Here is a 13,671-nt window from a genome sequence, read left to right as displayed (position 1 = left end):
CAGAAATTATGGTGAATGTTCATTTGTGGCACATTCTTGATACATTTTAGCTGGATAAGATATAAACCTAGTGAACCTAGATGTTTCTGGTCAAAACAGCAGACAGCAGGAATAGTCTGTAGATTTGCAGTCTTCATTAAAAAAAGCATACCAGGCTGAAAACACAAACAATGCAGAATTATGCATGTCACAAAAAATGAATGAGCGTGAGAGTGTGATCTTCAAAGACAGTATCAGGAGGACTTCCTACCTTTGTATCCAAGCACAGCCACAGCTATGGTCAGCAGTGCACAAAGTACATACAGAAGAGCAATCGCCACCCTCAGGGCCCAGTCGTTTTTACATTTAGTGCATTCACTTCCTTCCTGGATACCTGCGACAGAAAAGAACAGTGCATCCAAATATGAAAATGCTTTTCAGGATGATATAAATACATATACCTCATTCTTTAATAACTTGCTAGCTGACAGGAGAAATCATGGAAACTGCCAATGGTTCCTTAAAGTGATATGGTTCCTTAAATTGGGCCCAAACAAAAAATATAAAAATTCATCAAAATATCTGCCTAAGTAAACAATGACAGAATTTCTGTGTGAATTTTTTTTTTTTTTTTTGACTTAGCATATTTACTTTTATTTGATATGGTCTTAATAATTAAGTTTCTTTTAATAATTATGCTGTTAACAGATTAAACTGTCTAAGCTGAACTGTCCCAATGAACTAAAACATCTGAAACACCTTTAAGACAAAACAGAAACTAAGAAATAAACAACTATTTCAGCGATTTGATGCAGCTTACACCATCCGGGCTTGCTTTAAGCAGGAGACCATGTGTCATGTTTGTCTTGAATTAGTGATTTGTGTCAGTCTGGTTCAAATGACCATTTAGCGAGGGGATAAATGGTCAACCATAAATAGTGTCACACTAGTACGAATAGCAAGTCTGAATGGTACACAACAGACTATGACGTCACATTCGCCACATCCTGCATGTTCTAAGAGTAAAGTGGACCCCTGTTGTGTTTAGATTAAAGCTTAGCAAATAAACACGTCCACTATCTCCAGTAAAACTCCAGACATTCCTCAACGAGACATCCTTGTTTGACTTATCAGCATATGGTCGGAGTGGCAGCTATGGCATCCAGGTCAGGCTAAAATGAAAGCCCCATGAGAGAGCCAGGGGGTGGGCAGGTCGCTGGGGTGCTTGTCCTTAAACCTAAACATCTGTGTAAACATCAAAAAAGGGCCCTCCGAGCTATGGCCCCGGATGTAGGGGGGTTTACACTGAGAGTTTGGTGAGGTGGTCTGTGCGGGGGAGATCAGGAGAGGCCTTAACCCACACCCACCCACCATTAAACCAAACCTCACCATGTAAACAAGCAACATCACCACCTCTGGCTATGGGTCACTGGGGTGTGCAGAGGAGAGAGAGAGAGAAAAGAAGACAATAAACACATTACTTCTACATTGCTGTTGAGTGTTTATTGCTGGGTTTCTTTCACCTAATGAAAACTATCAACTAGAGATAGACAAATTGCTCCTGACCTGCAGCACTGAAGCTACTGTAGATCAACCACACAGCTTTAAACCCTAACACCTTTAAGTAAATCAAACGCATATAGTGCAACCAGTGTCATCCCATTCCATACAAATGACTCTAATCAACTCGTTCTTTTAAGGGAATCAGAAAAGTAGAGTGCAACCAGTGTAGCTCGATACTGAAGTAACTAAAATGTCTGTGTAGACACATTTTTTGAATTTATAATCTTTAAATACAAATATTACCAGTTCAATATTACCAGATAGAACACAGTGAGGCACAACACGACACAACAAATCCCAGACAGAAAACTGCTGCTGTGTTCTATTTACGACGTATTGACACTGCAAAGCTGATCCGATATTTACACGGGTCCTACTTCTTTCCTTAAGCATCCTCTTTTGTTTTTATCTGCTATGTCTACCTTTCTGTCGCTTGGCTCTGCTAATGTCTGTCCTGTGAACTCTTTCACATCATGAGTAGACACGCCCCTTACTGCTGATTGGCTACAAGTTTATTTTGCTACTCGGCCCGAATCAGTTTTCTTAAGTGTTTTTGAAAAATCGCTTAAACACCACATTTAAGTAAAGATCATGTTCCATGAAGACATGTTGTAAATTTCCTACCATAAATAGATCAAATTTAATTTTTGATTAGTAATATGCATTGCTAAGAGCTTCATTTGGACAACTTTAATGAAAATCTTCTCAATATTTTGACCCTCAGATTCCAGATTTTCAAAAAGTTGTATCTCAGACAAATATTGTCCTATCTTAACAAATCATAAATCAATGGAAAGCTTATTTATTCAGGTTTCATGTGATCGAATTCACCATTATGACTGGTTCTGTGGTCCAGGGTGAGATATGGCAATGGAATTGCATTACTTAAAAGTACAAACCCTAATAGGAACTACAATGGTTCGAATCAAATGTTTTTTTTTTTTAACCTACTATACAATTGCCAATTGATTAATGCAGTCTACGTGAACTATACATGACAACACTATCTATAAACATTTTGACACACATCCAAACACCCACACACTTAATGTTTGCAGCTCAAACACAAACATGGAAAAACCTAAAGGGAAAAGCAAACTGAGGCTCTGGAATGGATGACCATATCTTGCCCTTTACTACAGTGCTTTAGGGAGAGTCTGGAAAATGGCTAGAGTGTCATTTTGAACAGGCCAGCAGTGACTGGTTCTGGTCCAGGAAATTCCCAAAAGAGAAAATAACTAGTCAAACGCTCCAAATAAATTTACAGTAACACACAACAGCCCATACCTACTGTTTAATAATAATATACACTGGATGATTGCTGTTCTAGTCCACACTTCACAGTATGCACTCTACAGATCTCATGATAGATCATATTAAAAGTTGGAGGAGGAGAAGTGCTGCTTTAACTCTGTGTGAGATGAGGTTGTTAAGCTGTGGCAGGAGATTGAAAGAGGGGGAAACGCTGAGGCCCGAATCCACGCCTGTGCAACAGCTGTGTTTCATTTGGACTCAGGAAGTCGCTCAAAGAAAAAATTCCTGTACTTCTCTTTTTTTTCCTCTATACCTGCTATAAGACCCACTCACACTTGCCCAATGAAACAGAACACTTGTGATGGAAATTTCCATGGCAACAAAAATAAATTTTTCCACACTACACACAGAAAGCGGTCCATGTTTGAGTTGATTTTTGGTTTGGAATATGTTCAAGGGTGATTCTTCAATTAGGACCTTTTTTTTGTCCCCCTGAACGATTCAAAATATGCTCTTTTGCAAAAACAATTATCCTACTTCTTGAGAAAATTAGCTTTCAGATTTCCTATCGTCTCAGTAATTACGTTTTTTAAGAGTACTGAATTGCTAAATATGCCATAATTAAAAAATGTTTGGACCACTACCCAGACTTCTCCTCTTCAAAAAGAAAATCAGTTAAGTTCTACCTTTAGCCTATCTCTCAGAGCTGGAAGAAGATCTTCCAAGGGAGTCTAATTTGATCTCAAGTAGACATTACTAATTTTTACAGTGTTTGACTGATTTATAATTGTGTTTAATTAAGCCATCCTTAATGTTCAAATGTTTAAGCTATACAGTTTGAAAGCTAACGAACTCTCATACTCCAGGCATTTGAGAAAAACAATTATTTTGCCATTTGATAATAATTATAGTTTAATCTGCATGATCTGAAAGCTAAAATTGCTGTCATAATAAAGTATTTCTTTTCATAATTCCAGTTAAGCATTACCTCAACTGATTTCACGTTGGCCATCATTATGTGACTAATACATTTGGAAAAGCAGAAGTGTAAAATGATTGAACATGATGGAATGGCAGCCCTGAAACCAAAGAGTTTCACAAACATGATCAAATAGTAACAACGGACCAAGTCAGTCTCTTAAGATGAAGAGCAAGTAAACTCTTGAAGTAGATAATTCCGGTTTATTTCAACATAAGAAAACAATGAGTTTCGTCATGTTCCAAATATGCTGCATATCTATCCGTACATGACCACTGCCAACATCTGGAATCATCCCTCACGGTAAGACTCCAATAAAATGCTATTTGCATGAAATTCTTTTCAGTTGTGTAGCATCAGAAATAGCTAATTTTGTGAATCTGGTGCCCATCTCTGGATCCAATCATTATGGCCCCAGCGTCCCTCATTAAAAGCCCCCTCTTTGGAATGTTAACAAGAAAGCACTCTAAAAAGGGGGGTTTAACTATAGAGACAAATTACTACACCATTATGTTTGTAAACCTCTGAACTGTACTGCTCCACACCGCTAGCATGCAACAGTAATATTTTTTCCCCTTTTTTGACAGCAAACAGGTTTATAACACTTTAAATAGGCACAGACATCTGGAGCTTATTACACAACAGGGGGAAAAAAAATCAAAGGATGCAAGAGAAAATCTGATACATCATCGCTTCATGCCAAGAACTGAAGAACAAACATCTAAAATGTCAGCTCAGTTTACAATTTGGATACAAGTAATACTTTTCCTCTAAGAACCCTTTATATTATTGACTTCAACCTCATTTATAAAACACCATCATGGTATAGGATGTGCATTTTTTAATATATTTTAGTGAGATGTTAAGTTATGAATGGCTTGAACATACCACCAAACCTGGTGTATCTGTGTGGGAGAGGTCTGGACTAGTGTTGGGCGATGTGGTCATTTTCAAATGGTCAAATCATCATAGATTTCATTTAAAGACCAACAGTTTAACACTAATATTGGACATAAACGAACACTTTAAATATAAAGTATTCAAACCAGGTAAGTTCATATATTTGGAGTAAAGTTGAGTTGAACTGATGCATCAGCGCTCCGGACAGCGCGCCTCATGACGAGACCGACACACCGCCACAGAAACAAGAATGAGATGCATTCTAACATAACTGTGGCATTAAACTCAGTTAGTTAGGGCTCTTTCAAATATTGCACATATATATACCGTTCAGATTACTTGTTAAAGTGCAAAGAAATACCTTATATCTGCAGACGATATACGTCTGTTTGTGGATGGGGACATTGTAAAGGCCAAAACTATGTATTGTGCATGCACCACATTATAGTGTGGAGTGCATGAAAATAATAACAAGGTGGGAGAGCGAACTTATCATCCATAGTGGTTCTCACGTAGTCCTTCTACGTCATCACCACATAGTGAGTGTTATAAGTGATCAGTCTTTAAGAGAAGGACTACTTGAGAACCACTATGGATGATAAGTTTGCTCTGCCGACTTGTTATTATTTTCTCTTTACTTTATTTGTAATGCCAAGAAAGAGTTAATCTCTCGCGTATGAGAAGAGTGCGTTGCCGTGTACCAGCCATTAAATGTGTGGGACATCAACTCTTCGCTTTCTATCTCTTTCATTTCATGGATTTAATGAATTATCCGAGTAAAAGCGTTACAACTTTTTCAGCCACACTGAAGTGAAATAGCTAGGCAGTTTGACAGCCGAATTATAACAGGCCGTCTAATAAAAATAAAAATAATAATGGTTATTATTATAATATAATACATTCATAGGAAAATGAGCCTAATATCATCTTGATTATTCACAGAGAAATCTGCTTATGTCGATATCTCTGACTATCGTCGATACACGATACTATCGTCTATCGGCACAACCCTAGTCTGGACCAATTAAAACAGCACTTCCTGTTACGCTGATTGAGCAAGATTGAATCTGCATGGAAAACAAAATCCATAAGATACACTGAGGAAAATCATGCCTTGAAATGACTAACAATCCGGGGCATAATTCCTTCGTATATTGTTCCACACTCATGGTTGGGCTACAACATGAAGCCTTTGTTTACATGTTTACTTGTCTCAGCTCAAATATAATCAGACACATGCAGTTTTGATCCAAACAAATAAAAATCAAGCAATTTACAGTAAGTCTTTAACATTTCTGGATCCAACAGGTTCTTTTTTTTTTTCTTTTTATGACATCAGCAACAAAATAGAGGCAGAAATAGGAATAAATCCTCTCTGGAGTTCAGAGAGAGGCAATAAAGTCTTTCCTAAGACATTGGCACATTCACTGGAACACGTGTGGGCTGTTTTCAGCTTCACTTATTTCCTTATGTGATTAAGGCCATGTGCACTTTTAGAAATCCAGAGAGACTCTGAAAGAATGAGATGACAAAGCTAGCGATTGTGGAAATAACTGGATAAACCTACAATAGTCTTTCAAGATAAATGAAACAGATTTTGCTCTTGCTGCTTTGAATGAAAACATTGAGAAAAGAAAAGAAACACTGCGTGTACAGTAGGCATGCAGATATATGCTTATGTTCAGCCCTGTAAGTCATCTATATCGTATTACTGTAGAAATAAAGCATAAATTAAAGAGGAAATCATAAAAGGGATGTATGGAAAATGTGTGGAGACAAAAACAGAGATAATTCACGGCCAGCCAGACAGGCAGATCCCACTCAGAATCTGAGACAGGAAATCAAAATCTAAAGCCAAGGGCCTCTGGCTAATAAGCTGAAAGAGAGATTCTGTTCTTGTTTTTAGTTTACATAAACTATTAGTTACTAAACTAGTTTTTATATAAATGCGAAGCAGCTCCTACTACTTGAACAAATCTTTCTCTCCTTGAGAAGAACTAACAATAAAAAGTCCTGGTCTTTCCCCACTTGAGTGTTCTCATACTACTTAGTAACCTACATCATTTCTAGTCACTTTAGTCGCAAGCATGATGCAAAAAAGCTACATTCTTAATACATGGAGACAAATTGGATTTTTATGCTTTTAAAACCCAATCTTTTAAAATGCATAAGTGATCAGTGATGAGATTGTATCTGCATGTGTTTAGGCGGTATAGTCAGTTTCTGGCATATCTACAGTAGTTGCTATAGTATTGACGTGAGTGTCAACCAATGCCAAATGAGTTTCAAATAAACAGGCCATATGGAGAGAGCTGAAAGAAAGTGAATAGTTTCACATTTATGTACACTATGGCATCTGGTTTTCTTAAAGCATACACACATGCCTCATTATTAAACATTAGGCCACAAGGGCACATGCCATTTTAATCATACATGATGCAAATGCAAAACTCATTTGAGCGGTGCAAATTTAAATAATCACATTGAGTATTAACTATATACATTACAAAAATCCCATATATATATATATATATATATATATATATATATATATATATATATATATATATATATATATATATATATATATATATATATATATATAGTTAACTAAAACTAAAGATTTATAATAAATTGCAAGGACAGAATGTTATTGTTCCATAATGCATCCGATTAAATTATACATACAATTATAAATAATATCATTTTTAATTTACATTTTGTTTTTGTCTAAATCCCAATCCAGCAATTTAGAATGTCACTTTTTGCTATCGTTGTTTAAAACTGAATATATTATTAAGTAAATATGTAGTAATTAATTTTGCAAATTAAATCAGGATTCAAACAGTTAAACCTAACAGGCTCAAGGTTAAAATTTTGCTTAAAAGAGAATCCAGAGAGACTTAATGATATCATGATATCATGATGATACCAGAGGGACTTAATGATATCATACTAATCATACAGCTATCATACTGATAGAAAACATTCTACTACTTTTATGGTCTGGTTTCATAAGGAACTGAGAGGAGAGTACACCGCTGGGGTTAATGCACTGTTGCCTGAACCGATTTTCAATATGGCTCATTAATCTTGACAGTAATGTGATGTCATCTAGATGTATCCATGGAGATTCAAAACAGCTCCCTCATTCAGAACACTGTAATGTTCTGGAATCAGGCCCTGAACTTTATTGACAGAGAAAGAGGTGGGAAAAGACCCTCTGAACAAGTGCAGATTATTTTTGGGGCTGGATGAATGTAGTCATATAAATGTAGTACCTTAGAGACACTTGATCGAATGATAATTGAATTGTTATGTACAAGTTTCTTCAATAAAACATAACAAGCGAGCGATAAGAGGGTGACCACAGAGCTGATTGATGTCAGCTAAAAATGATGACTTTCACTGAAGAATGATTTTAATTTTCCTGTTTTCTGTGTGCATGATTACGGGGTGACATTTGTGTAATGTCTTATGTCTCAGAGGTATGATCTCATTTCATCAGGGGGTTAGCCGAAGAACATGTTTGGCAACAAAAATTCAAGAGAGACCATTGAATACTGTAAATTACGGCACTAAACAATGATCTTCCGTGAAATGAATGGCAAAGTTTAGAGCAAGTCAACAGCTCCATCATCCAACTTCAAACAGAGCAAAACATAACAGGCATTATGCAATTTAGAATTGTGAAACATTTCTTTCTTCTTTCCTCTTCTTAAAGAGACCGGTCATCCAAATATGTAAATTATGTCATTATTTACTCATAGAGAATCCAAATTCATACGCTATTATATTTTCCATTCAACCCAAATGTAGAATTTTCTGAAGAATTGTTCTGCATTTTTTGTCATATAAAAACCAAAGGCTGTCAAGCTCAAACATGGACAAAAACATCATTAAAGCCCACACTGTAAAACCTGAAATGTGAAAATGAATTAAAAGTTAAATGAATTAAATAAAATGAGTTAATTTGACTGAAATGACAATGAAAGTTCTGTGAACTCAAAATTTCTTTGTAGTAAGCTGAACTTAAAATGATTGGGTTTTCTAGTTCTTAGCATGCTTTGCATCAGAATGTGTAAGGGAAACAAAAATTGAAATTGTGTGTTATTTTGTGTCTTTTTGCACAAGATTAACATGGGGATTTTCATGTGAGGATTTACAGAGGGTTCTTTTCTAGTTATAGGGTGAAGAGTAGTGGTTAGCATGTGGTTAGGTTGAGGATGGACTGCTACATTTGAAGACTGTGTATACTGCATGTTGCTTGAATATTTACATGCAAGTGTAGTGATAGTCTTTTTGATAGTTACATTACTATGTTCTAGTGCTTACTATCACTGAACTTTCAAATGCTGAAGATTTGAGTTTGTATGATGTTTATATAAACAAGCTGTATATAATTAACATTGTGATGAGGGGGTGGGAATGAGAGCCATGGAGGCAAGGCTGGTGTGGTGCGTGTTAATGAGAGACACCGGTGCATCACACTGGCCTGGCTTGGCTCCCATGGCTCTCAGACCTGCCCCACACATCATGAAAGTTTTTAGCTCTACTAAAGCGAGCAGAAGGCACGTTTACTTGTGAATAATGACAAATGACTTTAGAAGATTACAGATTTTCTTTTCTTTTATGGACATTATGGCTTTTCTTTTGCCTTATTAACATTACAGTATTTCATTAGAAATTAATAAAATACTTGCAACTATATGTTTTAACAAAAATGGCAATCAAGAGCCCGGGAATGTGATTCTCTACCTTTAGACTGTTCCTCACACAAAACTATCATATGCCTTCCAAAGACTTTTATATGGAATCGCATGAGCAACTTTAATGATACTTTTATTGTTTTTTTTTTTGTTCTTTTTGGAGCTTGACAGCTGTGGTCACTAAGGACTGTGCAAAGAGTCTTTAAAAAAATACTTGGGTGAACTGTTCCTTTAAACTCTTTACTGTGTATCAAATGTTCTAGCAGGGGTGCAGTCATCTGCACTGATGGGAGGAATGTGGGTTGGGGGGTTTGGAGCAGGAAGGGTTCATGCTAGTGGGTGGCCCACCGCAAGGCCTGGGTCCTGACTCAGCAATCAGCGGCCGTCACAGTGGAAAGCTGTTCGTTACCGCAGCAACTAAGCTAAGCCTGACATAAGCCAGAAGAGCGCTCACAAGCTTCATCACTTTACGCAGCCAATAAAACCACTGAGGTCCTTAATAAACTTCCAAGCCAGATATGCTTGACACGTAATAGAACAAAGTGCAACACACACCAGGATAAATGGTGCAATTCCACCCATTGTGTAAGTGACTAAGAAACAAAATATAAACACTAATTACATTTGGAGACATAAAAAAAGCAAACAACTGCTAAATGAAATGCATGTGTTTGCACCACTCAATGGAGCCATGTCCAATTAAACTACAGATGTACCATGAAGAAAAATACCTTCCATTACTTACCATTACTTGTCTAATGTCAGCTGTCAGAGGAAGAATACCTCCATCTTTTTGTAATAATTTATTATTTATGTATTCATATCTGAGTTAAATGATACATTAAATAAGTCAAAAAGGTAACCCGATCAAGAATAATACCGTGCGTCAGATGTCTTGACAGCCAAAGTAATCCAACCCTAAGAAACAAAGGCACTGTGCCTCTGTATTGGCCAGTTCTGCAAAACGGATTGTCAGTAAGTAGGACTCTGAATCGAGCAAAGAAAAATACACATCTTTCTTTCACTCTACCTTTTTTCAGGCCAGGAAGCACAGAGTTGATTTTGGCAGAGTAAGGAGCCAAAAGACTTTCATTAATATATCAGACACTGCGCTGCACTTGGGACTTTCTTTTATTGGTAATGCCAAAAGCAAAGAGTTGGTCTTCTCCATCAGTGACATGTATTGTTTTTGAATGAACGCCAAACCTTGTGTTGCAACGAAAGGCACAGAGTCCATCCATCATTTAGGTGTGACACCGTATCACATGACAGTATGTTAAAGCGGGTAAGTACATCTCTGAAGAGACCTTCTATAAGACTGGCCGGATGCTAACTTGACCCCTTCTCCTCACACGGTAGAGCCCAACAGATGGTTTGTTTTACAAGCTCAATTTGTATCTATTTGTCAAGAGTGAAGGAGGAGAAATTTGGTAGCATTCCTTGTTTATGTGAGGAGACCTCCCCTCCTGATCTGTTCCCTGTCATACAAAAGCCCGACTACTGAGAAGCATGAATTTAGTCAAAGTCTTCAACAACAAGTCATTCAGCATAAACAAGCAAGATTTACTCTCAAGCTTTCTTTTCACTATGTAAACTACATTGTTTTAGAAAGAATTGTTCAGCTCAGATTTGTGTGGCTGCTTATCTCCCCTTTCCAAAGTGTCTCCAACAATGAGAACTCAAGCCAAGGTGCTTTTAAAGAGTCAAATTCAACTGGCCTGACCCAGAGTTGACCCAAACCCTCTCCAGAATCCTTACAGCCCATGGCATGAACCTCCTGCTGGGAAGCGGTCATTTGTGCATCAAATGGAGAAAAAAAAAACCCAGTTCTCAGTTGGAGAACTGTCTACCATTCTCTTGATCCAGGCTGGAGCGGGCTTGAGATAAGGATAAAACCCTCCACACCCCCGACAGCTCACCCCACAGACCCTGTGGGCTGAAGGACAGACAAATGTTCTATCTCTATCTACATCCATCTGCTGGCGCCTGCATGCATGCTGAAAACACACAAGCATGACATGATTCAAAACAGCATTATAGAACATCAATGCATGAAGAACCCTGGGGGGGGGGGGGGGGGGGGGGCATTAAACAAACACTCTGAAGACATTCTTCTCTAGTAATAATAAACCTGAGTCAAATGAAAAACACTTGCTCTGAGTCAAACATTCTAAATCAAATGCATCTTCACTACAATACATAAACAATAACAGTCACACACCAAATCTCTTTTCTTCATTAGTAATTTGAGAAAAAACAGATTTTCTAGAGAAACAAGCTTGGTCATGTTTTAATTCTCATTTAAACATAAACCTCACTAAATTTAGTTTGATTTATGCCTAACCAAATACAAACAAACAAGCATTTTACCCTGAAAGTACAGAGGCACTGATTGATCGGCCAGGATCGGTGACCGGCCGACCAGTCACACTTCTTTCCGATTTCTAGCCGATCCATTTTGTTACATCAACGTTTTGTTACATCAACGTTTTGTTACATCGCGCATTCTCACGCTCTTCTCTGCGATGAACCCTTCTCTCTCACACACGTCTCCTTCGCATCAGTTAAATAGTGCTTGTATTGCAGGTTTTGCACTTACACTAAAAGCGCGAGCACTACGTCTGATCTACATTTTTTGGAGTACACAAGCCGGCCCGCGCTCAGTCGCAAACAGCGTGTGAGCCACAAATACCAAAATGAGTGGCTAACTGTGCTAAAACATTCAAATACATACAATTACATGTCAAATACAATTATGTCAAAATGCCCGTCTTGGTGAGTATGCAGTTAAACAGTTTGAGAACGTTAAATGGTTGAGAAACAGAACATGTGTAACAGTATTGGGTCCGTGCATAAATTCTTAAAGGGACCGCAGTCCAATATTCCAGCTATTGTCTGTCATGTTAATCAAAGAACAAAAGACAAAGAAAACCACTTTCTGCTCTTGACTGAATAAGTTTTATAACTAATAAATCCCACAGCTCGGATTCATCGCGAACCAAGTTTCAGATAGCATGCTAAGACAGCAGAAAAGCGCTGTCGCTTGACACAGTGGAGTGCATCGTTCATGCAGCACATATCAGAAGATTTGCACTCCAGAGTGGTTAGCGCTCACACTCACTGATCTGATGTATAACTGAACCGTGCTCTAGCCCACCCTCTTCCAACCGAGCCAGGGACTTCTAAACGGAACAATCACACTAGTCAAACGAATCAGGCTTTGGGGGTCAAATGCACTCCAGCACGGTTAAGATTGCCTAGATTGAGCACACCCTAATTATTCTCCCACGTCCCGCACACACGAGTCTCTACCAGCCCATCAAGTGTTGTCCCGTGCCGCACTCTGCTTTGATGGTTCCCGCGATCGTGCAGGTCACTATATAGAAAGGTGCCTGTTATAATGCTATAATCAAGGCTCTGGACTCGGCCCAGTCTACCAATACACTACTTTTGAATGGATTATTAGTTTTGTCCATAACAATGCAATTAATCGCAGACAATAATGTGATTAATCACGATTAAACAATTTTATGATGGTCAAGCACTATTTTTATTTATTTATTTATTTTTTTTTTACATCTGATTACTTTAATTTTTCTAGTATTTCTTACCTGAATTAAAACTAGCTTAACCTGAAAAACTTAGTTTCATAGCTCCCTTTATTTTTTTGCATTTATTTGTGCTGTTGTTTGCAATTTTTTATTTGTTCTTATTTTATAACTGTATTTGTACTTGTGTGGGTTTTTTTTATGAAAATAAAATATTGTGTTGAAGAACAGTATATTTTTGTTCATATATGCTGTCAATTATAGTTCATGATTCATGAGGTCAAAAGGAACTGCCTAAAGAGCTCAGAGACAGAGTTGTGGCAAGGCAAAGATCTGGCCAAGGTTAAAAAAAAATTCTGCTGCAGTTAAGGTTCCTAAGAGCCTAAGAGTTGCCTCCATAATCCTTAAATGGAAGACGTTTGGGACGACCAGAACCCTTCCTAGAGCTGGCCGTCCGGCCAAACTGAGCTATCGGGGGAGAAGAGCCTTGGTGAGAGAGGTAAAGAAGAACCCAAAGATCACTGTGGCTGAGCTCCATAGATGCAGTCGGGAGATGGGAGAAACCATCACTGCAGCCCTCCAACAGTCGGGGCTTTATGGCAGAGTGGCCCGACGGTGGCAGCATCATGCTGTGTGGGTGTTTTTCAGCTGCAGGGACAGCACAACGGGTTGCAGATGAATTTTTTCGAGGTTTCGAGGGAAAGATGAATGCGGCCAAGTACAGGGATATCCTGGACGA

General features: G+C 37.9%; 1 protein-coding gene across 1 annotated transcript in view; it reads right to left on the bottom strand.

Moving 5' to 3' along the window:
- Window positions 1-13,671, bottom strand: part of LOC128030140 (collectin-12) — a 28,254-nt gene that overhangs the window by 8,780 nt on the left and 5,803 nt on the right. The window contains exon 3 of the mRNA XM_052617636.1: window positions 251-373. Within this exon, the coding sequence (XP_052473596.1) occupies window positions 251-373 (123 nt within the window). The remainder of the gene's footprint in view (window positions 1-250; window positions 374-13,671) is intronic.

Source organism: Carassius gibelio, chromosome A2 (assembly GCF_023724105.1).
Source record: "Carassius gibelio isolate Cgi1373 ecotype wild population from Czech Republic chromosome A2, carGib1.2-hapl.c, whole genome shotgun sequence".
NCBI classification, from domain to species: Eukaryota; Metazoa; Chordata; class Actinopteri; order Cypriniformes; family Cyprinidae; genus Carassius; species Carassius gibelio.
The sequence above is the reverse complement of the archived record's forward strand: the minus strand, read 5'-3'. Positions and strand labels throughout refer to the sequence as shown.